The 24187-nt window shown below is 38.7% G+C and overlaps 4 protein-coding genes and 2 pseudogenes across 4 annotated transcripts; 5 read left to right on the top strand and 1 right to left on the bottom strand.

Moving 5' to 3' along the window:
- The first annotated feature begins 1524 nt into the window (after nucleotides 1–1524).
- Nucleotides 1525–3316, top strand: LOC147297293 (berberine bridge enzyme-like 8). Its single transcript, XM_086239642.1, has one exon. It carries the CDS (start codon nucleotides 1554–1556, stop codon nucleotides 3162–3164), a length of 1611 nt encoding a protein of 536 aa, XP_086095768.1. The 5' UTR covers nucleotides 1525–1553; the 3' UTR covers nucleotides 3165–3316.
- Nucleotides 3317–5258: 1942 nt separating this feature from the next.
- Nucleotides 5259–6863, top strand: LOC147297292 (berberine bridge enzyme-like 7). Its single transcript, XM_086250402.1, has one exon. The coding sequence runs from the start codon at nucleotides 5259–5261 to the stop codon at nucleotides 6861–6863; it is 1605 nt and encodes a 534-aa protein (XP_086106528.1).
- Nucleotides 6864–8094: 1231 nt separating this feature from the next.
- On the top strand, nucleotides 8095–15498 carry LOC147297291 (berberine bridge enzyme-like 4). The gene is given in 6 exon segments (XM_086231455.1): nucleotides 8095–8122; nucleotides 8421–8803; nucleotides 8805–9175; nucleotides 14735–14931; nucleotides 14934–15239; nucleotides 15242–15498. Coding segments are annotated over 6 exon segments (1533 nt in total). The 3' UTR covers nucleotides 15490–15498.
- A 990-nt stretch (nucleotides 15499–16488) lies between these two features.
- Nucleotides 16489–18057, top strand: LOC147297290 (berberine bridge enzyme-like 14). The gene has a single exon (XM_086243422.1). It carries the CDS (start codon nucleotides 16489–16491, stop codon nucleotides 18055–18057), a length of 1569 nt encoding a protein of 522 aa, XP_086099548.1.
- Nucleotides 18058–18499: 442 nt separating this feature from the next.
- On the bottom strand, nucleotides 18500–20399 carry LOC147297289 (tetrahydroberberine oxidase pseudogene; annotated as a pseudogene).
- A 742-nt stretch (nucleotides 20400–21141) lies between these two features.
- On the top strand, nucleotides 21142–23002 carry LOC147297288 (berberine bridge enzyme-like 8 pseudogene; annotated as a pseudogene).
- The last annotated feature ends 1185 nt before the right edge of the window (nucleotides 23003–24187 follow it).

The raw sequence follows: 24187 nt of genomic DNA, 5'->3' as shown, positions 1-24187 counted from the left end.
ACTATTTACTGATTCACCAATCATATATATAGGCTGGATTATTTAGTCATAACGTACATGAGATTTTATATATGTATAATGTATTGACAATAGTTGTTTAACAACATTCAAACAAGATCGATCGTATTTGTTTAATTTTGTGTGACGTCTTTCAGTATCTCACTAGCATATAAATCTATATGTACATCTTTGTTCAGTTTTCACTTAATTTTGACATATATATGGCATATATTGAAATAGTTACGTACCCTCGTCATTTTGACTAATTGCTGCATTATATATATGGTTTTATTTTCGTTTATTTGACAGTTGGTTTTGAAATGCTTAATTAATTTTAATTTTATTAAGATATCAACAAAAGTGAAAGGATAATATATATTATTGCAACAATGCATGCATACTTAGCTGCCTAGCTAGCTAGCTCATCTGTTTTATATAGTTGCATTGGTTGAGAAAAACTGTTGGTAATGAACAAGTATGCATTAAGGACGTAATCAAATGCATAGTTTGATTGCTAACCTCTGTTTTCTAATCGTCTCTTGAACTCAAACTGAACATTGTCTAATAATGATCGAGCGATGTCAATAATGTTCAGCAAGGAGGCTTTTTATTATTTTGATGAATTTATATCTTCAGCCAATATTATCTTCAATTTAGCCATTTTGTGGAATTTAAAAATTATAATTCATGCTTGCTTATATATCCAACGTCATTTATTTGAAAGTCCATTTTTATGTACTTATCTGATGGGTCTCACGTAAGTGTTTTGTGCTAGTGTACGTAGAACACATTAACTTACAGAAAAATTGCTATACATACTTAAGCTAGCTATGAATATGCATGCATGGTGATCGAGCCCCATCTTATAAGCTAAAAATTAATTGAGTGCATATATATGAATATCATTATAACTGTACGTTAAGTATTTCATATATGATATATGTATGAGAGAAAATGCTGTAATTAATATATTTGTAAGGGGGTCGAGTACAAAGATCTTTTTTTGGTATATGGAGGTGAGTACAAAGATTTGAATCCCATATATGGATGCATATATTACGATCATGAGACTATTCCATCTTTGTCCCGTGAGCTTGAAACCTAGCTATATACCTAGCTAGCTAGCTGCTAGTTATAGCTCTTCTCTTTAGTAATTCGGTAAATATTAATGGGGTGTCCAGTATCTCGTACATTATTATGTACGTGCACACTGCATGTTGTGCAATTATTTTGCAGTCTTTGTATAAAATTATATACGTGTCCTTTTGTACTTAAATCATAAAGGAAATAAAAGATCAAAAAGCACATGTATACATAACTTACCTTGTAATTAAATAATACTATTAATTATTTAACAAATTAATGACTTTGAATATATTTTCTACAGGTCAAAATTAAAGGGAGGCGGTATCGTGACTTGCATCTTTTCATATCTATGAGCTTATTATGATCTCGGTCAAACCCATACCCTTTATAAATCCCAACCCAATACAGAGATTACAAACACAAAACCAAAAACTTCTCCATACTTAAACCAAAAATATTCTTACAAAATGGGAATCAATCTAAGGCTTTCACAGCTCTTTCTGCTTCCAATTCTTTTAGTACTCTCCATTTCTTGGGCAGCCTCCGCTTCATCAGCTCCTGAAAACTTTGTTCAATGCCTTCTAAGCCATTTCAATCCCTCTCACCCAATTGGCCCAGCAATTTACACTCCCAACAATGCTTCCTACTCCTCGGTTCTGCAATCTTACATCCGAAACCTCCGATTCAACGAAACCTCAACCCGAAAACCCTATCTCATCATCACCGCCTTGCACGAATCCCATGTGCAACAAGCTATTCTTTGTGCTCAAATACACAACCTGCAGATGAAAATCAGAAGCGGAGGCCACGACTATGAGGGTGTCTCATACGTGGCTGAAGTCCCCTTCTTCATCCTTGACATGTTTAATCTCCGGTCCATCAACGTAGACGTTGAAACCGAGACTGCATGGGTCCAGGCCGGAGCAACCCTCGGCGAGGTTTACTACAGAATTTACGAGAAAAGCAAAATCCATGGCTTCCCTGCTGGGGTTTGCCCCACAGTTGGTGTTGGAGGCCACTTCAGTGGAGGTGGATATGGCAACATGATGAGAAAGTACGGATTATCAGTTGACAACATAATTGATGCACAAATAGTAGATGTGCATGGCAGACTCCTCGATCGAAAATCCATGGGAGAAGACCTTTTTTGGGCCATTACAGGCGGCGGTGGAGCCAGTTTTGGAGTCGTGATCGCATACAAGATTAATCTTGTACGCGTCCCAGAAACAGTTACTGTTTTCAGGGTTGCAAGAACCCTAGAACAGAACGCAACGGACATTGTGTACGGTTGGGAACATGTCGCGGCTAAGCTCGATGATGACTTGTTCATCAGGCTTACCATGGATGTTGTGAATAGTACTACTACTTCAACTAACAAGACTGTGAGAGCTTCATTCATTGCCATGTTTCTTGGAGACTCAGAGAGGCTTCTCTCAGTTATGAACAAGAGTTTCCCTGAATTGGGTTTGCAGCAATCGGACTGCATCGAAATGAGTTGGGTCCAATCTATACTTTTCTGGACTGGCTTCCCACTTGGTACAGCTCCTGAGATTTTGCTCTCCAGAACACCTCAAGTGCTCACCCACTTGAAGAGGAAATCAGACTATGTCAAAAGCCCAATTCCAAAAGCTGGTTTGAAGTTCATTTTCCAGAAAATGATAGAATTGGAGTCACCCATGTTGACTTTCAACCCATATGGTGGGAAAATGGGTGAGATTGCAGCATCTGCAACTCCATTTCCACATAGAGCTGGGAATCTCTGGAAGGTTCAGTATGCAACAAATTGGGTCATGGCAGGGACTGAGGCAGCAGAGCACTATATCAATTTGACAAGGAAGCTACACGAGTACATGACCCGATTTGTTTCCAAGAATCCGAGGGAGGCCTTTTTCAACTACAAAGATCTTGACATTGGGATCAACCATAATAGTAATGGTAAGGCAAGCTATTTTGAGGGAAGGGTTTATGGGATTAAGTACTTCAAGGATAATTTTGATAGGTTGGTGCATGTTAAGACCAAGGTTGATCCTGGTAATTTCTTTAGGAATGAACAGAGTATCCCAACTCTTCCATACTAGAGGAAGTATATATAGCTAGCTAGCTAGCTAGGATGCATGGTATCGTTTGATTTGATTGTAATTTGGTGTAATTAATTTGTTGATGTATTAATTAATTTCTGATGTAAAACAAATGGCAGAAAGATTCATGGCTAAGAAAATGAACTAGTTTCAACTCGACCTAGCTAGTGTCAGAAATGGATTTATGATATACTAATTCGAATGGCCTACTTTGGTCAAATTTCTTTATTTAGAGCTTCAAATAAGCAATTTAGTGATTTTGAATAAATTTCATAAATTGTACTTTATTTCTATTTTTATTTTCATTTCGAATTTCGAACGTCTAGGATTGTGAAAATATTTAAACAACTTTTTAACTGTTTGTATGATGTTTATCATTTTTTCAATCAAAAACCTTTAGATTCCTCTCATTTCTCTGGTGGACTCCAGATTTTTCATAAGGGTTAACGCTAGTTTTCTCTAAATTCTTTTTTATTTGCATGCTATACGCTGCCTTCAATTTATGAGCTATTTGATTGATTGCTTGGGATTATGATAGTTATAATATTTAGATATAGATACACATCTGCAATTGTTTACCAAAAAAATAACATATCTTCAATTTATCATAATTAGCTTGTCCAATATTGCATATATCCACAGTTTCTCTATATTTTGTGTTTACGTCTGGAAAAGTAATTAATTGTACGTGTTGTGTTTGTATTCTCTCTACCATAGCTATGAGTGGGGATTTATAAGGAATTTCGTTTGACCGATCCATCGTGACAATATATTCCTAAACAATAGATTAATTAGAAGATTATATAAGCAAGAACTAAAAAATGTGTAGACGTATATATAGCTTAATTAATATATTAGCTTTTGACTTATGAATTAGGGTTGGTGTACGTCTTATTCTTTGTGAAAGCTCCATTGTACGTAACATGATAAGGTTGATCATTAAGTGCTTTGGTAGGCTTTTGTTTCTTTATCATTTTAGTATGAAATTAACGATATAATTTTGTAGCTAGCGCTCGAATGCAACTTGATCATAATTTCAATCTATTTCCACTTTTAACAATCATATATTTATTTGTCTTACTTTATCATCTATAACTATTTTTAGTGTCCTAATAAACCATTTTATATCCGGTCTATCATCCACACCATCAAAACTGCTGACATGGCATGTGTATTTTGGACTTTTAACCCAATTTTGACCACATTGACACTCACGCAGCCACATGGCATAAGAAAATCTGACTTTTAACTATGTGGCATGGTCGAAATTGTGTGAAAAAGTTTAAAATATACATGCCACGTCAGCAATTTTGACAATTTGGGTGAATGAATAGACGTAAAAAGGTTTATGTAGTATTGGGACACAAAGAAAAGTTATAGATGGTAAAATGAGATAAATAAACATCTGGATGGTAAAGTGAAAATTGACTAAAACTATGGGTGGTAAAAACATAATTAAACCCCCTTGCATAATAAATTTCTCAATTAATTACCTACTTAGTGCCGTAGCTTTATAAAAGAAAAAAAAGGAAAAAATGAGGAGAAACTAGCTGTGGGGCCTTTACAAACTTAAGGACAGTATTAGAGCTTGTATGGGCCGGCTGTCTAAGGGGACCCTTAAGCTTGGTGGGCCATGTGCGAGTGCACAAACTGAACCAGCGGTCGGCTCTGAGCGGCCCATAATCCGGTCACTTTCTCAACCATCCTTGAATCCAGCCTGGACCCATGCAGTCTCAGTTTCAACGTCTACGTCGATGGACCGGAGATTAAACATGTCAAGGGCTCATAAATCATTACGAAATCATGGCAAGTATATCTCATTGATGCTAGCCAGTCACTTAATCTGGCCCATAAATTTGGTTAATAACTGTGGTCACCTCAAATGCAGTAAAATTTTAAAAGAAATCAGTCATTATAAGTATCGCCTTAATAAGTTAATATATATCTTGGGATTTGATTTGCTTCGTTTTTTGTTTCGTGCGATGTACCGAAAAAAAAAAACGTTCAGTGTGTTTTGAATGCATTTATAAATTTATAAATACAGTCAATGAGTACAAAAGAGCAAAAACCTGGAGTAGAAGAATCCCACAAACAATGAACGTACCAAGCTGTGCACTTCTACTCTTCATTGTCTCTGTCCTTTCGTTTTCAGTATCAAGGACAAGTTCAGATCAAGTTCTCATTGACTTCCTCCAATGCCTTCCAAGCCAATCTCAGTCAGCCCAACCAATCTCTGAAGCCATTTATACCCCTCAAAATACCACTTTTCAATCTGTTCTGTTGGCATATATTAAAAACCGCAGATATTCCACACCAACAACTCCAAAACCTTTGGCAATTGTAGCAGCCAAGCATGAATCCCATGTCCAATCCACTGTGATTTGTGCAAAACAACATGGGTTGCACATTAGAATCCGAAGTGGTGGCCATGATTATGAGGGTTTATCATATGTATCAGATGCCCCCTTTGTCATTCTTGACATGTTCAATCTTCGGTCCATTGACATTAATGTCACAAATGAGAGCGCTTGGGTTCAGTCCGGGGCTACTGTTGGTGAGCTTTATTTTAAAATTGCTGAGAAAAGTAAGGTTCATGGGTTTTCAGCTGCAGTTTGTCCAACTGTTGGTATTGGGGGCCACTTTAGTGGTGGTGGGTATGGCCCCATGATGAGAAAATATGGGCTTACAGTGGATAATATTGTAGATGCTAAACTAGTGAATGTGAATGGTACGATTCTTGATCGAAAATCCATGGGAGAAGACCTTTTTTGGGCAATCAGAGGAGGTGGGGGAGCAAGCTTCGGAGTCATTCTTTCATGGAAGATCAAATTGCTTCCAGTTCCAGCCAATGTGACTGTATTCAATGTTAGAAGGACCTTGGAACAAGGTGCCATAGATGTCACTCATCGGTGGCAATACGTGGCACCTAAGCTGCCCGATGACATCTTCATCAGAGCAATTTCGCGCGTCAAGAATTTTACTGACACTACAGCAAAACAGGGAATAGGCAACAAGTCTGTGGAAGTATCATTTGTTGGTCAGTTTTTGGGACAAACTGACAAGCTTCTTTCATTGATGAATGAGAGTTTTCCTGAACTAGGCTTAAGGCGAAAAGACTGCTTTGAAATGAGTTGGGTAGAGTCCACTGTATTTTGGGCTGACCCAATTGGGACTCCCATAGATGTTCTACTTAACAGGCCCAAAGGCCCAGAAAATTTCTTCAAAGGCAAGTCTGACTATGTGAAAGAGCCAATCCCAAAACAAGGAATAGAATCCATATGGCAGATGATGATTAAGAAAGACAAAGTGTTGATGCAATGGAATGCTTATGGTGGAAGAATGAGTGAGATTGCTGAGTCAGCAACTCCATTTCCTCACAGAGCTGGAAACCTGTTTTCGATTCAGTACATGGGGTATTGGTTTGAAGATGGGGCAGAGACCACCAAGCAGTACCTTGACTTCATGAGCAAACTGTATGAAGCAATGACTCCATTTGTGTCCAAGACCCCAAGAGAGGCCTTCCAAAACTACAGAGATCTTGACATTGGTGCCTGTCTGCATAATCAAACTAGCTTTGCAATTGCTAGATTTTATGGGAGCAAGTATTTTAAGGGCAATTTTGATAGACTAGTACATGTGAAAACTGTGGTTGATCCTCAGAATTTTTTTAGGAATGAACAGAGTATACCACCACTTTAGAGTTATAGAGAGACATAAAATGGGGAATAATTTTCTTTCTTTCAAGAATATTGCTAATTGGGATGATTGAATCATGAATTCTTACACATATTTGTGGAGAAATTCTAGGCATATGAAATCATTTTTGAAGTTTTCAACAATTCAACCAATTTTTTGTTCAAGAATTCGAGAGTTTTTTTTTAATGTAACTGATATACTGCTACGTAGTGTAACCAATTCAACATGTAAGGATATTATTGGATGATATATTTATATTAGTAGGGTTTAACATTAATAACATTCATTCATATTATGACACATATACTAATTATATCACGTGACGATGTATCAATTACACCGAAAAATCTCTCTAAGAATTCCTTTTTTTTTTTTTATATAAGAAATTGAATGCTACTCGTAGGCTCTACATTTATACCATGGTTGTGCTAATGCAACCTTGTGTGCATGCAAATCATCGGCATTTGCAAATAAAAGGAAGTCTTTGTAATTTTGCAAATGTATTTATCCAATATAATAATGTTAGGGATCTCAAATTTGTTTATTGAATTTGGATTTCAAATGACATGGCACCATTTAGGATTCAATCACCTTATTTTTAGGATTTTTACAAATTTGTATACCAAATTTGACTATCAAATTCCCTTTTTTATGTTTGGTAATCCTGGAAAAGTAAACCAGAAATTAACTTTTTATTTCCATTCCCATATTTGGGTTGTGTGGGTATTGAAAATGAAAATTGTCAGTTTTTCAATTATATCATTATTTATTATTTATTTAATGAATGACAATATATATGATATTTTAAAATAATAGCAGAGTTAGTTTTGTTAAAAAAAGAAGTAATAAATGTTTTTCCAAGAGGGAAAAAACAGAACCCAAGCTGAAGCAAATGTTTCATGTTCTCCCCAATAAGGGCATTAGATTCCCTTGAGCCAAGAATTGATTTCCCTTCCATGTACTTACCAAACATGGAAATGTAATTAATTTCTCATTCTCAGGTCTTCAAAACTTGAACTAAACAGACCCTTAGAGTTCATCCACCTTAATTTTCTTAATTTTGAGGTTTGTTTTTAAATAACTTAAAAATGATAATGCGGTATATGCAAAATCATTTGAAACCCAAATTTAGTTGGTACACAATATTTTAAAAATACATTGATTTTTCTTCTATCATGTTGCCTAATAGAATCGATCTCTAATATTAATTTTCATTGTAAAATATATTCGAAACATGAGTCAAACAGTGGAAATTAATTTTGGTAAGAAATCCAATCATAACTTTTATATCTTGGAAATCTATAGCTGTTTTGACCAAAAAGCAAAAGAAATCTAAAACTGATTCACTTTTTTGTCAACAAAATGTAAAAATTCGTTCCACTTTACCAAAATACTTGGGGCACTGTACCATTAAAAGAAGCTCAGTGCTATGACCTCACTATAAATAAGCCCAAGAAGTGAACTAGAGCCAAGAAATTGTAGTAGAAAAAATCCTACAAACAATTTGAAGCTACCAAGCTCTGCACTACTCTTGCTTCTCTCAGTCCTTTCAATATTTAGTACCGTGGACAACTTCAGATCCACTCCTCACTGACTTCCTCCAATGCCTCCCAAAACAATCTCCCACCTTCCCAATCTTTGAAGCCATCACCACCAACGAAAACACCACATTTCAATCTGCTTTACTAGCATACATTAGAAACAGCAGATATTCCACACCCAAAACACCAAAACCTCTGGCTATTGTTGCAGCCAAACATGAATCCCATGTCCAAGCAACTGTAATTTGTGCAAAGCAACATGGCTTGCACATCAGACTCCGAAGTGGTGGCCATGACTATGAGGGTCTTTCATATGTGTCAGAGGTCCCCTTTGTCATTCTTGACATGTTTAATCTTCGGTCCATTGACATTAATGTCACTGATGAGAGCGCTTGGGTTGAATTCCGGAGCTACTATTGGTGAACTTTATTTTAATATTGCTGAAAAAAGTAAGGTTCATGGGTTTTCAGCTGCAGCTTGTCCAAGTGCTGGTGCTGGGGGCCACTTTAGTGGGGGTGGGTATGGGCCCATGATGAGAAAATTTGGGCTCACAGTGGATAATGTTGTAGATGCCAAGCTGGTTAATGTGAATGGTACAATTCTTGATAGAAAGTCCATGGGAGAAGACCTCTTTTGGGCCATTAGAGGAGGTGGTGGGGCAAGCTTTGGAGTCATTCTTTCATGGAAGATCAAATTGCTTCCAGTTCCAGCCAATGTGACTGTGTTCAATGTTAAAAGGACCTTAGAACAAGGTGCTACAGATGTCATTTATAGGTGTTAAATTCCTAGTTTATATGGGTTTTCTTGTAATTATAGGAATAGATGTATTTGCTATTTAGACCCTCACTTGTACAGGTATAAATACCTTTTTTATGTGATTAATGAAATATGCTGAAATTATTAAACCCTAAACACATTGTTTGACATGGTATCAGAGCCACCCAAACTCCTATTCGTCAGACTTAGGTTTTTGGTGGTGTGTTAGGGTTGATCTTGATCTGTTTTCTTGTTCCTTACGTGGGAATCTCTGTGTAAATCCTTATTGCTGTGTGCATGGGATTAATCTTGCTCTATTGTTTGTTCCTTGCGTGACTTCTCCACACCTGCCTGCTGAGAAAATACAACTATCAGTTTTTTTTTTTTTTTTTCTCTGTAACTATCTTCATCAGCCCAGACGACGACGACTCACTGCCCAGACGAAGGCGACGCCGCCGCCATCCAGGGACGACGACGATTCTTGCCTTGCTACGACGCCGTCTTCCCTTGCTGCGCCGCCGTTGATCTCTTGCTTGCAACGCCGCTGCCCAGACGACGACGACGCCACTGCCCAGACGACGACGACGACGCCGCCGCCATCCAGGAACGCCGTTGTCCTTTCCTCCATCCAGGGACGACGACGACTCTTTCTTTGCTGCGCCGCCGTCTTCCTTTGCTGCGCCGCCGTCCATCTCCTGCTTGCAGCGCCGGCGATTCTTTGAAGACCACAGAAAAGCTTTCGTGATTCCTTCGCCTGCTGAAGACCAGAAGATCTTAAGAGCCAAACATTGCACCCAAGAGGGTGTTCGTGAAGGATTCAAGGCTGCTTCGATTGCGGGTGTTGTCACCGCGGTGCCTACATTGGTTGCTGTTCGTGTGTTGTCTTGGGCAAAGCATAACCTCAATTATACTACTCAAGTACTCATCATATCTGCTGCTACTGTGTGACGGCTTCCCTTGCTGCGTGATCAGCCGCTGCGTGATCTCTTCTCTGACTTGTTCCGCTGCTACAAATCCGTTTCTTGGTCTAGTTTTTTGGTATCATGGCCGACTCTTCCAAGACTGATGGCAAGAAGGCTGAATTGAGTACACCTCCTACACTTCCTCCGGTTACTTTTAATGACTCAGTAATCACTCCAGAAAAGCTTGATGGCACAAACTATGGAGAGTGGGCTTTAAATGCACAGAATAAGATCCGAGGCCGGAAGCGCTGGGGTTTAGTTTCAGGTTCACATCCTATGCCTACGGATCGTGATTCACCTGAATTTGAGGCCTGAGAAGATGAAAATTGCATGGTTAAGTCTTGGCTCTTGGATGCAATGACCAAAGATGTGCGTTCATTGTTCATTCGTATGGCGACAGCCAAGGAGATATGGGACGCTCTCAAGAGGCAGTATTCTGTGAGTCAGGATGGTTCCAAGGCTTATTCACTCCATTGTCAGGTTATTTCCACTCGTCAAAATGGTCGAACTATTATTGAATATTATGGTATATTGCAGAAACTTTGGCAGGAGGTGGATGCAATTCAACCTTGTCCTATGGAATGTTCGAGAGATATTGGGTTGTACAATGATATTGTTAGTGCTAATCGGCTATATGTTTTTCTGGCTGGACTTGATTCGCATTTGGATAGTGTTAGAGGAAGGATTCTTGCTACCTCTCCTCTGCCTGATCTTCGTACTGCTTATGCTACAGTATGTGCTGAAGCTAATCGCCAGGATGTCATGCTTGGTGGTCCTACTAATACTAGCATGGCCATGGTGGCCAGACCCTCGAGTGGTAACCGGTTCGGTTCTAGAAAGAATGAGACTCGGAAATGTACTCATTGTAATGGTACCAATCATGTGGTAGAGAAGTGTTTTCAACTTCATGGGTATCCGGAATGGCATCCGAAAGGCATGAAGGCATCTCCAGGGGACTCTCCTTTTAAGGCTACCCAACCGGCTCCCAAGGGAAATTTGGTCAATACTTCTATTTTTGCTGCTAAGTCAGGTATATCTTATTGTGCTTTGCGTACTCCTGCTAATTCTTGTACAAATACATGAATAATTGACACAGGTGCCACCGATCATATGACTTGTGATAGATATGCATTCCAATCCTTGTCATCTAGTAGTCCCAAACCATTCATCACTAATGCCAATGGTGTGTCTTCTCCAGTTCTTGGCATTGGAACTGTGTCTGTTTCGTCTCTTACCTTGGTTAATACCTTGTTTGTTCCGTCCTTAAACTGCAATTTATTGTCTGTTAGTCAACTAACTGCATCTCGTGGTTGTGTTGTTGTTTTCTTTCCTACTCACTGTATTTTTCAGGATATTCATACCAAGGAGAGGATTGGCAGTGGTAGGAGAGATGGGGACTTGTACTATCTGGATGGTGATACTTTGGGTCTGGATGGTGTTAGTCAGGCTCATCATGTTAGTGGTACTCAGTTAGTTGCAAATAAGAAGAAGATCTGGCTCTGGCATCAGCGGTTGGGTCATCCTTCATTTAGTTATCTAAGGCGGTTATTTCCCTCATTGTTTCGTGGTTGTAATTTCCAGGATTTCCAATGTGAAACTTGTGTGTTGGCTAAGAGTCACCGAATAGTGTTTTCTTCTAATGATAATAAATGTGGAATTCCTTTTGGTTTGGTTCACTCTGATGTTTGGGGACCTGCCCCTCTTTCTACTTGTAATGGCGTTCGATGGTTTGTCACGTTCATAGATGATTGCACGCGTATGACCTGGATTTATTTTCTTCATAATAAAAGTGATGTATGTGGAGTATTCCAATTGTTCCATAAGATGGTGAAAACTCAGTTCAATCATTCGATTCGTATTCTCCGCTCGGATAATGGCGGCGAATATGTTAACAAAGGATTGACAGATTACTTTGGTTTACATGGCATTATCCATCAGACATCTTGTTCTTATTCTCCCCAACAGAATGGGGTGGCTGAACGGAAGAATAGACACTTACTAGAGATTGCTCGATCATTGTTGATTGGCGGTCGGGTACCGACCTTCTTATGAGGCGATGCTCTTAGCTCAGCCGTGTACTTAATTAACCGCACTCCATCTAGTGTTCTCGATTTTCGGCGCCCATTGGATGTCCTTGCTGATTCTTGTGAGCTTCCGTCTATTTTGCATTTGGAACCTCGAGTGTTTGGCTGCGTTGTGTATGTCCATTTACATGGGCATCAACGTACCAAATTGGAGCCCCGGGCTTTGAAATGTGTTTTTGTTGGCTATGGTCGTGCTACTAAAGGATACAAGTGCTATCATCCTCCGTCTCGTCGGTTCCATGTCTCTATGGATGTTACATTTCATGAGGAACAATTTTTTTATGAGTGTTCCGCACCTTCCCTTCAGGGGGAGAACGTTGGTGAAGGGACGAATGCCGCCATAGATATGGAGTTTTTCAATGGTTTCAGGTTACAGGACAAAAAACAAAAAAGACGAGCAATGTAGTATCGAGCGCTCAGTGGGTACGGTGGGTGAAATACCTCCTCTGGTAGATCAATCTTGCTTACCTACAGACTCGGCGGTGCAGTGTGACAGTGATCTTTCTGACTCTTCCGTGTTTGGAGGTTTGTTTGATGATAGTACAACTCTCAGTCCTCATACTTCACCACTGATACAATCTTCTCCAGAGGCGTCTCATGAGGTACATCCTATTTCCCCTTCTTTTTCTGATGATTTGAGTATCCAATCTGAGTCTGAGCCTGACACCTCTAGGTATAAGCTTCCACATAGGTCAACCCGAGGTATTCCACCTACATCTTATGAACCAGATCCTAACGCCAAAGCCAAATACTCTATAAATAGTCATATGTCTTCGCATAGGCTATCCGAGTCATATAAGTCATTTGTGCATCAATTATCTTCTGTATCTGTCCCAAGAAATTTGCAGGATGCTTTAGCAGATTCAAGATGGACTAAGGCAATGGCAGAAGAAATGGAGGCATTGGTGAAAAATAAGACTTGGGAGTTGGTTCAGTTACCTAAAGGGAAGAAACCTGTGGGATGCAGATGGGTCTATGCGGTTAAACATAGAGCTGATGGTTCCATAGAGAGGTATAAAGCTCGGTTGGTTGCCAAGGGGTACACTCAGTCGTATGGAGTTGACTATCAGGAGACATTTGCTCCAGTAGCAAAGTTGAATACTGTGAGGGTGTTGTTGTCTCTAGCTGCTAATATGGAATGACCTCTTCTTCAGTTTGATGTCAAGAATGCATTCTTGCATGGCGACCTTGAAGAAGAGGTCTATATGGATCCTCCTCCTGGAATTCCTGAACTGGAACAGTCAGGTATGGTGTGCAGGCTAAGAAAGGCATTGTATGGCCTAAAGCAATCACCTAGAGCCTGGTTTGGACGGTTCTCCAAGTCTATGAAAGCTGCAGGCTATAAACAAAGTAATTCAGACCATACACTATTCATTAAACGAAGAGGTAACAAGCGTACTGTACTCATTATATATGTGGATGATATGGTTTTGACAGGAGATGATCAGGAGGAGATGGCCTCGCTACAAACTTACCTGGCTTCTGAGTTTGAGATGAAAGAATTAGGTAACCTGAAGTATTTCCTTGGGATTGAAGTAGCGAGATCTTCACATGGAATTTTTTTGTCCCAGAGAAAGTATGTCCTTGATCTCTTGACAGAAACATGTATGCTTGCTTGTAAGCCTGCTGCAACTCCTATTGAGCAGAACCATAAGTTGTTTGAAAGCTACAATTCTGCTCCGACTGACAGAGGAAGATATCAAAGACTTGTGGGGAGATTAATTTATCTAGCTCACACTCGACCGGATATTGCCTATGCTGTTAATGTGGTGAGTCAGTTCATGCATGACCCACGGATATTACATATGGATGGAGTTGAACGTATCTTGAGGTATCTGAAATCCGCACCAGGTAAAGGGTTGTTATTTAGTAAACATGACCATTTGGATGTTATTGGGTTTACAGATGCTGATTGGGCAGGATCAGCAGATGATAGAAGGTCTACAGCTGGGTATTTCACCTTTGTTGGTGGTAATTTAGTTACTTGGCGAAGTAAGAAACAACAGGTGGTGTCTAGATCCAGTGCCGAAGCGGAGTACCGAGGTATGGCAAATGGTATTTGTGAGCTCCTGTGGCTAAGGAGGTTGTTGATAGATTTGGGGTATAAACCCAAGGTCGCTATGAAGTTATTTTGTGATAATAAATTTGCGATTGAGATTGCTCATAATCCGGTTCAACACGATCGTACGAAGCACGTGGAAATTGATCGTCATTTCATTAAGGAGAAATTAGAGGCTAAGATTGTTGATTTCCCTTTTGTGAAATCTGAAGACTAGCTGGCTGATGTTCTTACCAAGGCTGTGTCAAGTAGGATATTTGATTGTTCACTTATCAAGTTGGGCATGTGTGATGTTTATGCACCAACTTGAGGGGGAGTGTTAAATTCCTAGTTTATATGGGTTTTCTTGTAATTATAGGAATAGATGTATTTGCTATTTAGACCCTCACTTGTACAAATATAAATACCTTTTTTATGTGATTAATGAAATATGCTGAAATTATTAAACCCTAAACACATTGTTTGACAATAGGTGGCAATTTGTAGCACCTAAGCTGCCTCAAGACATCTTCATCAGAGCAATGCCTCAAGTCAAGAATACTGTTAAGGGCAACAAGACTGTGGAAGTGTCATTCATTGGTATGTTTTTGGGACAAACTAACAAGCCTCTTGCATTGATGAATGAGAGTTTTCCTGGTCTGGGTTTGCAGCAAAAAGACTGCTTTGAAATGAGTGGCTTGAGTCCACTGTGTTTTGGGCCGACTACCCAGTTGGAACTTCCATAAATGTTCTGCTCAACAAGCCCAAAGGCCCACCATTTTTCTTCAAAGCCAAGTCAGACCATGTGAAACAACGAATTCCAAAAGCTGGAATAGAATCCATATGGCAGATGATGCTCAAGATTGAGAATGTGTGGATGCAGTGGAACCCATATGATGGAAGAATGAGTGAGATTGCTGAGTCAGCAATACCATTCCCTCACAGCGATGGAAACCTGTTTCTGATTCAGTACTTTACATTTTGGGTGGAAGATGAGACCACCTTGACCTCTCGAGAAAATTGTATGAAGGGATGACTCCATTTGTGTCCAAGACCCCAAGAGAGGCCTTCCAAAACTACAGGGACCTTGACATTGGGGCCAATCTGCACAACCAGACTAGCTTTCAAACTGCTAAAGTTTATGGAAGCATGTCTTTTAAAGGCAATTTTGATAGATTGGTACGTGTGAAAACCGCGGTTGATCCTCACAATTTTTTCAGGAATGAACAAAGTATCCCACCTCATTAGAGAAAGAAAGATAGAAAAAAGGATGGGGAGCTCAAATTTGTTGAGAAATTTTCAGAGGAATGTATTAAGCACATGAAATAATTTTTTGAAGTTTCTTGTTACTGATATAACAGAACTTAACACCTGTATTTGTACAATAAGTAACTTTCCTTGTAAGAATAATTAATTTATCGCACAAAAAAAAAAATCAGCTTTTTATAATGTCTTACATCAATTTTAGATGTAGGATTCATAACTCCGGTGGTAAGAAACACTTTTCTACATCCACGACAAGAGTTCAACTCTTGCTTTTTTTTTTTATTTGAATTTTGAATAAGAGAGAATGAAATGATGCTCGTTTAAATAAATTACTCTGATGTGAAAAAGTGATTTATGTTCCATTAAGAAATATATCTACATTAACTTTTTTTTGTTGTTGCTAGATAGTGTTATATAGATCATGAGTCTGTCTGTCTTAACAAGTCTTTCCAAAATATGAATTTCGTGAAAGGAAGATAATCTAGAACAAAAGTAATTTTCTTACAGAGAATTTTATTTTTCACATCATTTTAACAATAAAATCCAAATATGTTGAATGCAATGCAATGTACCCAAAAAAAAAAGTTCAAAAGGTCAGTGCTTTGATTTATTATAAATATTGCCAACTTTCTGTAAAAATAGAGAATATCATATCCCACAAACAATGAAGGTACCAAGCTTACCACTCTTCATTCTTTCAATCTTTTGTTGAATTATTAATTTAATGTGCCATGTTCTATGGAAAAAAATCTCTCAAATTTTCTTTGCTTCTTTTTTGGTCAAAACAAAGATTTCTAATATTTCTATCCTACAATCAAGGTCAATTAATTCTTTAAATTTGTTATTATATCGTCATCAGTTCATAATTACCATTATAAATCGTATCTTGAATTCATACCACAATAACCATGCATGTTTTTCATCCTCTTTATAAGGCACTAATATGTACCTTGAGATGAGAAACAACATTCCACAAGAAAAATGAAGGCTATAGAATATGCAACACTCTCTATGTTTTCAATCCTTGCTGTGATATCAGGGTCATGTATTGCAACTTCATCCTCAGTTGATGAAACCAATTTTCTCCAATGCCTTTCCAAACATTCTCAGCCCTCCAATCCCATCTCTGAATCCATTTACACCTCCAACAATGCCTCATTTTCCTCTGTTCTGCAGCAACATGTTAGAAACCTAAGGTTTTTTACCCCCACAACCCCAAAACCGCTGCTAATTGTGGCGGCCAAGCATGAATCCCATGTCCAAGCCGCTGTTGTTTGTGCCAAAAGCCTTGGCTTGGAGATCAGAATAAGAAGTGGTGGCCATGATTATGAGGGCCTCTCTTATGTATCCACCAAACCCTTCATTGTTCTTGACATGTTTGATCTAAGGTCTATCAATATCGATTTGGCTGATGAGAGTGCATGGGTTCAATCTGGGTCAACCATCGGTGAAATTTATTATGGGATTTCTGTGAAAAGCAAAGTCCATGGCTTCCCTGCTGGTATTTGCACTACTCTTGGGGCTGGTGGACATTTCACTGGAGCTGGATATGGGAACATGATGAGAAAATATGGGCTCTCTGTGGATAACATTGTTGATGCACAAATTGTGGATGTGAAGGGTAGGGTCCTCAACAGAGAGTCCATGGGAGAAGATCTGTTTTGGGCCATTAGAGGAGGTGGGGCATCAAGTTTTGGTGTGGTTCTTGCTTGGAAGATCAAGTTGGTTCGGGTTCCGGAGACGGTGACAGTGTTTCAGGTGGAAAGGACATTCGAACAAGGTGCAACAGACATGGTTGTGCAGTGGCAACAAGTTGCTGATAAGATAGATGATGATCTGTTCATAAGACTGATGCTGTCACCAGCGAATAACAAGGTATCATTTGTTGCCTTGTTTTTGGGGCAGTCTGAGAGGCTTCTGAAGTTGATGAATCAAAGCTTTCCACTATTAGGTTTGCAGAAAAAGGATTGCTTTGAAATGAGTTGGGTTGAATCAACTGTGTTTTGGCTCAATCTCCGCAATGCAACATTCCCTGATGTTTTGCTCAGTAGGATCCCCAAGGGACAAACATTTCTGAAGCGCAAATCTGACTATGTGAAACAACCAATTTCAAAGCCAGATTTGGAAGCTTTGTGGAAGGTGATGAAGGAAGCTGGGGGAGTTGGAATGGTGTGGAATCCTTATGGAGGGAGAATGAGTGAGATTTCACCAACAGAAACTCCATTTCCACATAGAGCAGGCAACAAGTTCTTGATTCAGTACTCAATTAGCTGGAAAGAAGGAGGGCTTACCAACAAGTACTTGAATTTGACCAGAAAACTTTATGAAGCTATGACTCCTCATGTATCCAAGAATCCAAGGGAGGCTTTTCTCAACTATAGGGACCTTGACATCGGTACTAATTCAAAGGGTGAATACAATGAATCCAAGGTTTATGGGATTAAGTACTTCAAGGATAATTTTGAGAGATTAGTACGTATTAAAACCAAGGTCGATCCTGATAATTTCTTTAGGAATGAACAGAGTATTCCAACTCTTCCATCAAAGTAATTATAAAGGAGGAGCACAGGGAGCTTAGGTTATGCTTTTTTAAAGTGCATAAATAAGAAGTTAACACAAAATTTTGTTGGGATTAGAGAATATTAAGCTTCCAGTACTTATATTAGTACAAATCCTTTGTCTCTTCTTTTCTTTCTTAGTCTGTTTTTATTATAATTTGGTACTAAATCATTGGGTAGAATTACTTCAACACATGCAAAGCCCACAGAAAAAATGAACCAGACAGCCAAACACAGGAAAAGGGTTTTAGTTGGTTCTTCTATTAAATAAAGTTCACGAACGACACAAAAAAAAAAAAGAAAAAAAAAAGCTTCATATTCAAATGGTGCTATCAATATAATTCAATGCATGATTTTGTATTGTTGTACAATACTTTATTTCATGACCAATGGCCAAATACACTATACAAGGCCAAGCAGCCCAAAATGGGGAAAAAGAAGAAGGCTCACCAAGGAACTAACTGCCATAACAGAAAATTAAATAGCATGGCACCAGACCAAACAAACGGCACCAGGAAACTAAATTACAAGCAGCCCACAAAAGCAACAACTGCAAGCTCCCTCAATCACAATTTTTTTTTTTTTTTTTTTGCTTTCTTCTTTTGCCCAAACCCATCTATTAACTTCAAATTTTCCCTTGGATGGGAAGCACAGGGATGCTCTTTTCCTTTCTAAAGAAGTTACCAATATTAACAAAGGACTTAAAATTAATAAGTTTTTTAAAGTTATTCTTCAAATCCAATTTGCTTGCTTGTGCATAGCTTGCATTACCATCCTTGTTCCTACTCAACTCAACATCCCTATAGTTCAAATAGGCAGCAGTTCTTGGGGACTTTGAGACATATGGTGACATATGGTGCCATGTATGCATACACCCTTCTCATCCACCCAATATGCTTCTCAGTTTCCTTGTCATCATCCCAAGTCACCAAATACTGGATTCTAAACATGTTTCCAATTCTACGTGGGAAAGGAGTTTCTGATGAATCAGAAATCTCAGTACTCATTGATCTTCCACCATAAGGTGTCAATATCAATAAGGATGTCTCTACTCCAAGTAGTGTTTTCCATAAACCTTCCAAGCCAGATTCTGAAATGGGTTCACTCACAAAGTCTGATATTTTGGCCTTGAAGAAGCGCTCAAGCTTATCAGTCCGCCTAGCTGAAACTTCTAAGAACTGGGGTCTTGAGATGCCAGCAAAGTCAAGAACAGAGTCAATCCAACTCATTTCGGAACAATGGCCACGGTCTAAACTTAACTCTGGGAAATTGTCCTGCATCAAGTGCAGAAGTTTCTCAACCGGCCCCAAAAACAACGAATCGAACGAAACTTTGACATTTTTGCTACCTTTTGTGCCAGCTTCATTTCCAACTCTGATAACCAAATGTTGGAAAAGGTCTTCATGAAGCTTATCTGCAACATTTTGCCATTTAGAAAGAAGTTTGGTTGCACCTTGTTCTTTGGTTTTTACAATTCTGCAAACTGTAACAGATGGGGGAACAGGAACCAACCTAAGCTTCCATGCCAGAATGACTCCAAAGTTTGAGCCTTGCCCTCCTTTAATAGCCCCAAAGAGCTCTTCTCCCATAGATTGTCTGTTCAGAATTCTGCCATTAACATCAACAATCCTAGCATCAATAACATTGTCAGCTGCTATACCATATTTTCCAAATAAGTTACCAAACCCACCTCCACTAATATGTCCCCCCACACCAGCACTGAGACAAAACCCTGCTGGAAATCCATAGACTTTACTTTTCTCTGCAATTTTGTAATACAACTCTCCCAGAGTAGCACCTGACTCAACCCAAGCACTCTCATTCTTTATGTCAACATCAATGGACTGAAGATTGACAAGATCAATGATGGCAAAAGGAGATCTGGGTTCATAAGATAGACCCTCATAGTCATGGTCCCCGCTTCGGCTTCTTATCTGTATGCCCTTTTCCTTGGAGCAAATTACAGCTGCTTGGACATGAGAGTCATGAAAAGGAGTGATGATAGCTTCTGGTTTTGGGGTTGAAATGTTGAAGAGTTTGAGGTTGTGTACGGAAGCTTGCAAGACTGAGGTATAAGCAGAACTGTTGCTGGTCAGAATTATATGATTAGTTGAGTTGTAAGAATGGTGTATCTGGGAGGAAAAACATTGGAGAAAGGCTTCAGATAATGTTGGATTGGAAGTTGTGGACCGTACCGAATTGAAAAGGATGCAAAGAATTGGAAGAAGCAGTTTTACTTGTAAGATTGCCATATTTATTTCCTCTGCAAAATTGCAAATGAGATTGTAGGAGCTGATCACTAATATAATCTTTATTTATATACAAATCTGATGATGTTTTTGCTATGTATATGAATTGAAAACCATTGGATGTCCACTGGAGACAAGCCAGCAATTGGCTCCAGCTATGTTCAATGTTTATCTTGTTTGTGCTGTTTAGAGGTCCTGGAAAGCCAAGCAAAATTAAAAAGTGGCTTTTGCAAGATTAATTGAACAACACGGAAGAGACTAAAACTACGTTTCATACAGTTCAAAGAATTTACCTTCTTCTAAAGCCACCTTTCGGATACCTAAGTGCAGAATTATTATTCATGGAAAAAAGAAGTGCAAAACTATTACTCAATAAAGGAAAGTGCAACATTATTAATATATACATACATATAATTGTAAACTGCAGTTATGTGCCTCTTGTAATTCCACGTAGGTTAAGAATGGGATTAGTTGTAGTGGATATATAAGCTGTTGGACATCTTTTCTTTGCATGTTTTTGTATGAACATAAGCCTTAAGGGTAACCCAAGCGGTGAAAGTAGGTGAGATAAGGGTTATGATTAAGTTAGATCCGAAAAAGTTCGTTTCACTCTAATATAATAAATTTTTTTTGGTATGAATATGTTTTTATCCATAGTCATCAACATCATGTTAATACTCGCATTGCTTGTTGGCCTGCATGCAATCTGGGCCCTAAAGGCTCCTGGCCCAACTTTAATGATCAAAGACTTTTGAGTTAGACCGCCCCAATTTCTCTCTCTTCAATTATCAAACACCAACCTTTAGATTGAAACTTGCAAGCAGAAACTTCCTAATGATTTATTAGCTGTACGTTGTCCCAAGCACATTTCGGCCAATCCAACAAAACCCAACTCTCATGTCATGAAAACTCCAAGTAGTTCTGCAATTTTAGCAATTGGGTCCTTCCTTCTTCTCCATGTTTCCATGGCAGCAGCTTCACATCTAATCCAAGAGACCTTCCTCCAATGCCTTTCCAATCTGTCCCAATATTCCTCCCCACCAATCTCAGCAGTCACCTATTTCCCAACTAACCCTTCATACACACCCATCTTGCATTCCTACATCAGAAACCTCCGATTCACAACCCCCACAACTCCAAAGCCACTCTTCATTGTCACCCCGACCCATGTGTCCCACATCCAAGCTTCAATCCTCTGCTCCAAAATCCATGGCCTCCAGCTCAGAATCCGCAGCGGCGGCCACGACTACGATGGCCTTTCCTATGTCTCGGACCTTCCATTCATCATCATCGACATGTTCAATCTAAAATCCATAACTGTCAACACAGAAGATGAGAGCGCATGGGTTGAGTCTGGAGCAACACTGGGTGAGCTTTATTACAGAGTAGCAGAGCAGAGCAGCATCCATGGCTTCCCAGCTGGGGTTTGTCCCACAGTAGGGGTTGGAGGACACTTGAGTGGAGGTGGGTATGGAAACTTGATGAGGAAACATGGTCTTTCTGTGGATAACCTCATTGATGCTCAAATAGTTGATGTTAATGGAAGAGTTCTAGATAGAGAGTCAATGGGAGAAGACCTTTTTTGGGCCATTAAAGGTGGAGGTGGAGCTAGCTTTGGGGTCATAGTTTCTTGGAAAATCAAGTTGGTTTCTGTCCCAGAAATTGTCACAGTTTTTAGAGTTGAAAGGACCTTGGAACAAGGTGCCACCGACATTGTTCATCAATGGCAGTATGTAGCCGATAAAACCCATGAAGATCTTTTCATTAGGGTGGTTGTGATGCCTGTGAATAAAAAGGGGCATCAGAGTGTGAAAGCTAAATTTGTTGCATTGTTTCTGGGAAATGCAGAAAAGCTTCATGCTTTGATGGATGAGAGTTTGCCACAATTGGGTTTGAAGCATGAGGACTATATTGAAATGAAGTGGATAGAATCAGTCCTGTATTGGTCTAATTACCCAATTGGTACTTCCACTGATGTTTTGCTTGAAAGACAACCAGCATCAGAGAAGTTTTTGAAGAAGAAATCTGATTACATCCAAGAACCAATTTCAAAGGAGGGTCTTGAAGGACTGTGGAAGAAAATGATGGAATTGAGAAAGCCAGTGCTTACATTCAATCCTTATGGTGGAAAAATGAGTGAAATTTCTGAGCTTGAAACCCCATTTCCACATAGAGCAGGAAATGTGTACAAAATCCAGTACTCAGTGAATTGGAAAGAGGAAGGTGAGGAGGCTGAAGATCAACATCTTGATCAGATAAGAAGGCTTTATGAATATATGACACCTTATGTGTCAAAGTCACCAAGGTGTTCATATCTGAATTACAGAGATGTTGATTTGGGTACCAATGGAAATGGCAATGCAAGCTACTCAGAAGCTAGTGTTTGGGGGAACAAGTACTTCAAGGGCAATTTTGACAGGTTGGTACAAGTGAAAACTGCAGTAGATCCAGGAAACTTTTTTAAATATGAACAAAGTATCCCATCTCTTAGTACAGCTTGGGAAGGTAAAATGGCAGAGTAAAGCAGGCTGCTTTGTATATTAACTTATATCTATTAGCTTGCTGACTATACTAAAACAAGAATCAGTGATTAAGGAATGAAATTTTATTTGTATAAGATATTATGGATTGCATAAAAATAAAATGAGTAAAAAAAACCCGTTAATATTCTTTTTTGTTGTACATGCTCTTCTGTTTGAGGAGAATAAGGTCCGGTTCTATTTACATTGTATGTTTCATTGTGCTGGAGTTTCCAAAATGTCATTCAACAATTCAAGAAACTTTCCTTTGAAGTGCAAACTTGACAATTGACATTGAATTGCTCAAATTTTGTGTTTTAAAAAATAAAGAGTGTTTTCTGGCATAAAATAAAATAAAAACAAGCGTTTTGAGTTTTATAAAATCACAGCATGTTCAAGTTTTCAACACTTTCAAAACTTCAAGCGTCCGCAAGCCCAAAGACAACTTGACTCTAGTAAGTAGCAGTTTGGGCCTTAAACTAACTATAGTTTTCTGACACTCAGACCTACTAGACCCAATTTTATTATAGGAAAATACTAAAAGGGACCGGGTCTTGTACTATATTTGTGATACTATATGATGTGACTTTTTAGTCACTCTCTTGATCTCTCTCTCCCTCTCTCTCTCTTTTTATTTTTAAATTAGGAAGCCACATCATGTGGTACCACAAATATGGTACAATGAAATAATCTTCCTAGCATTACCTTTTATTTTAAAGAATTTTTAGATAATTTTCTAAAAATTTAAAAATAAAAAATAGCTATGTATATATCGAAAGAATTTTAAGAGCAAGTCAAAGACTCAAAAGTCAAAACCCTGTTGTGCCCACATATTAAAAGTGGCCGCTAATTTGAAAAGTTCAAAATCTATCTAGCAAGCTAGCTAGCTAGGCAGGCACAACACCCACCGATTGGGCAATTCAGCAAGTTGACAATGGTTGGCTTCCAAAACTGAACTCTCAAATGGCACACTATATTGCTTAATAACATTGACTTGTGCATGCGGATAGTGGTAAATGCTCTAGATACATGCTTTGCCGACCATATATCATAATTAAGCACATGTTACACCTACCTGCTACATATACAACTATAAAATTTGTTCTCTCTACAATATATATATCAATACATTCATGATGCACATGCACCTAGCTGTTCACTTGTAAAATTTACAAGATTAATTAATTTCAACACGTTCTTACATTTCGGAACAAGCTAGGTGAGGTGACTGAATGTCTTTGAACAGGCAATGACCTTAATTAACAATCCATGCATTTGGAGAAAAAGATGAACATTGCTATAAATTTAATGATTTAATATTGGAATAATAATGCTAAAAAATCAAATAATTAAG

The sequence above is a fragment of the Dryas octopetala genome, chromosome 1 (assembly GCF_963921425.1).
Source record: "Dryas octopetala chromosome 1, drDryOcto1.1, whole genome shotgun sequence".
Classification (NCBI taxonomy): Eukaryota; Viridiplantae; Streptophyta; class Magnoliopsida; order Rosales; family Rosaceae; genus Dryas; species Dryas octopetala.
The sequence above is the reverse complement of the archived record's forward strand: the minus strand, read 5'-3'. Positions and strand labels throughout refer to the sequence as shown.

What these genes read in the sequence shown, in the direction of transcription:
- LOC147297293 (XM_086239642.1), top strand. Translation starts at nt 1,554, where the DNA reads ATGGGAATCAATCTAAGGCTTTCACAGCTCTTTCTGCTTCCAATTCTT.
- LOC147297292 (XM_086250402.1), top strand. Translation starts at nt 5,259, where the DNA reads ATGAACGTACCAAGCTGTGCACTTCTACTCTTCATTGTCTCTGTCCTT.
- LOC147297290 (XM_086243422.1), top strand. Translation starts at nt 16,489, where the DNA reads ATGAAGGCTATAGAATATGCAACACTCTCTATGTTTTCAATCCTTGCT.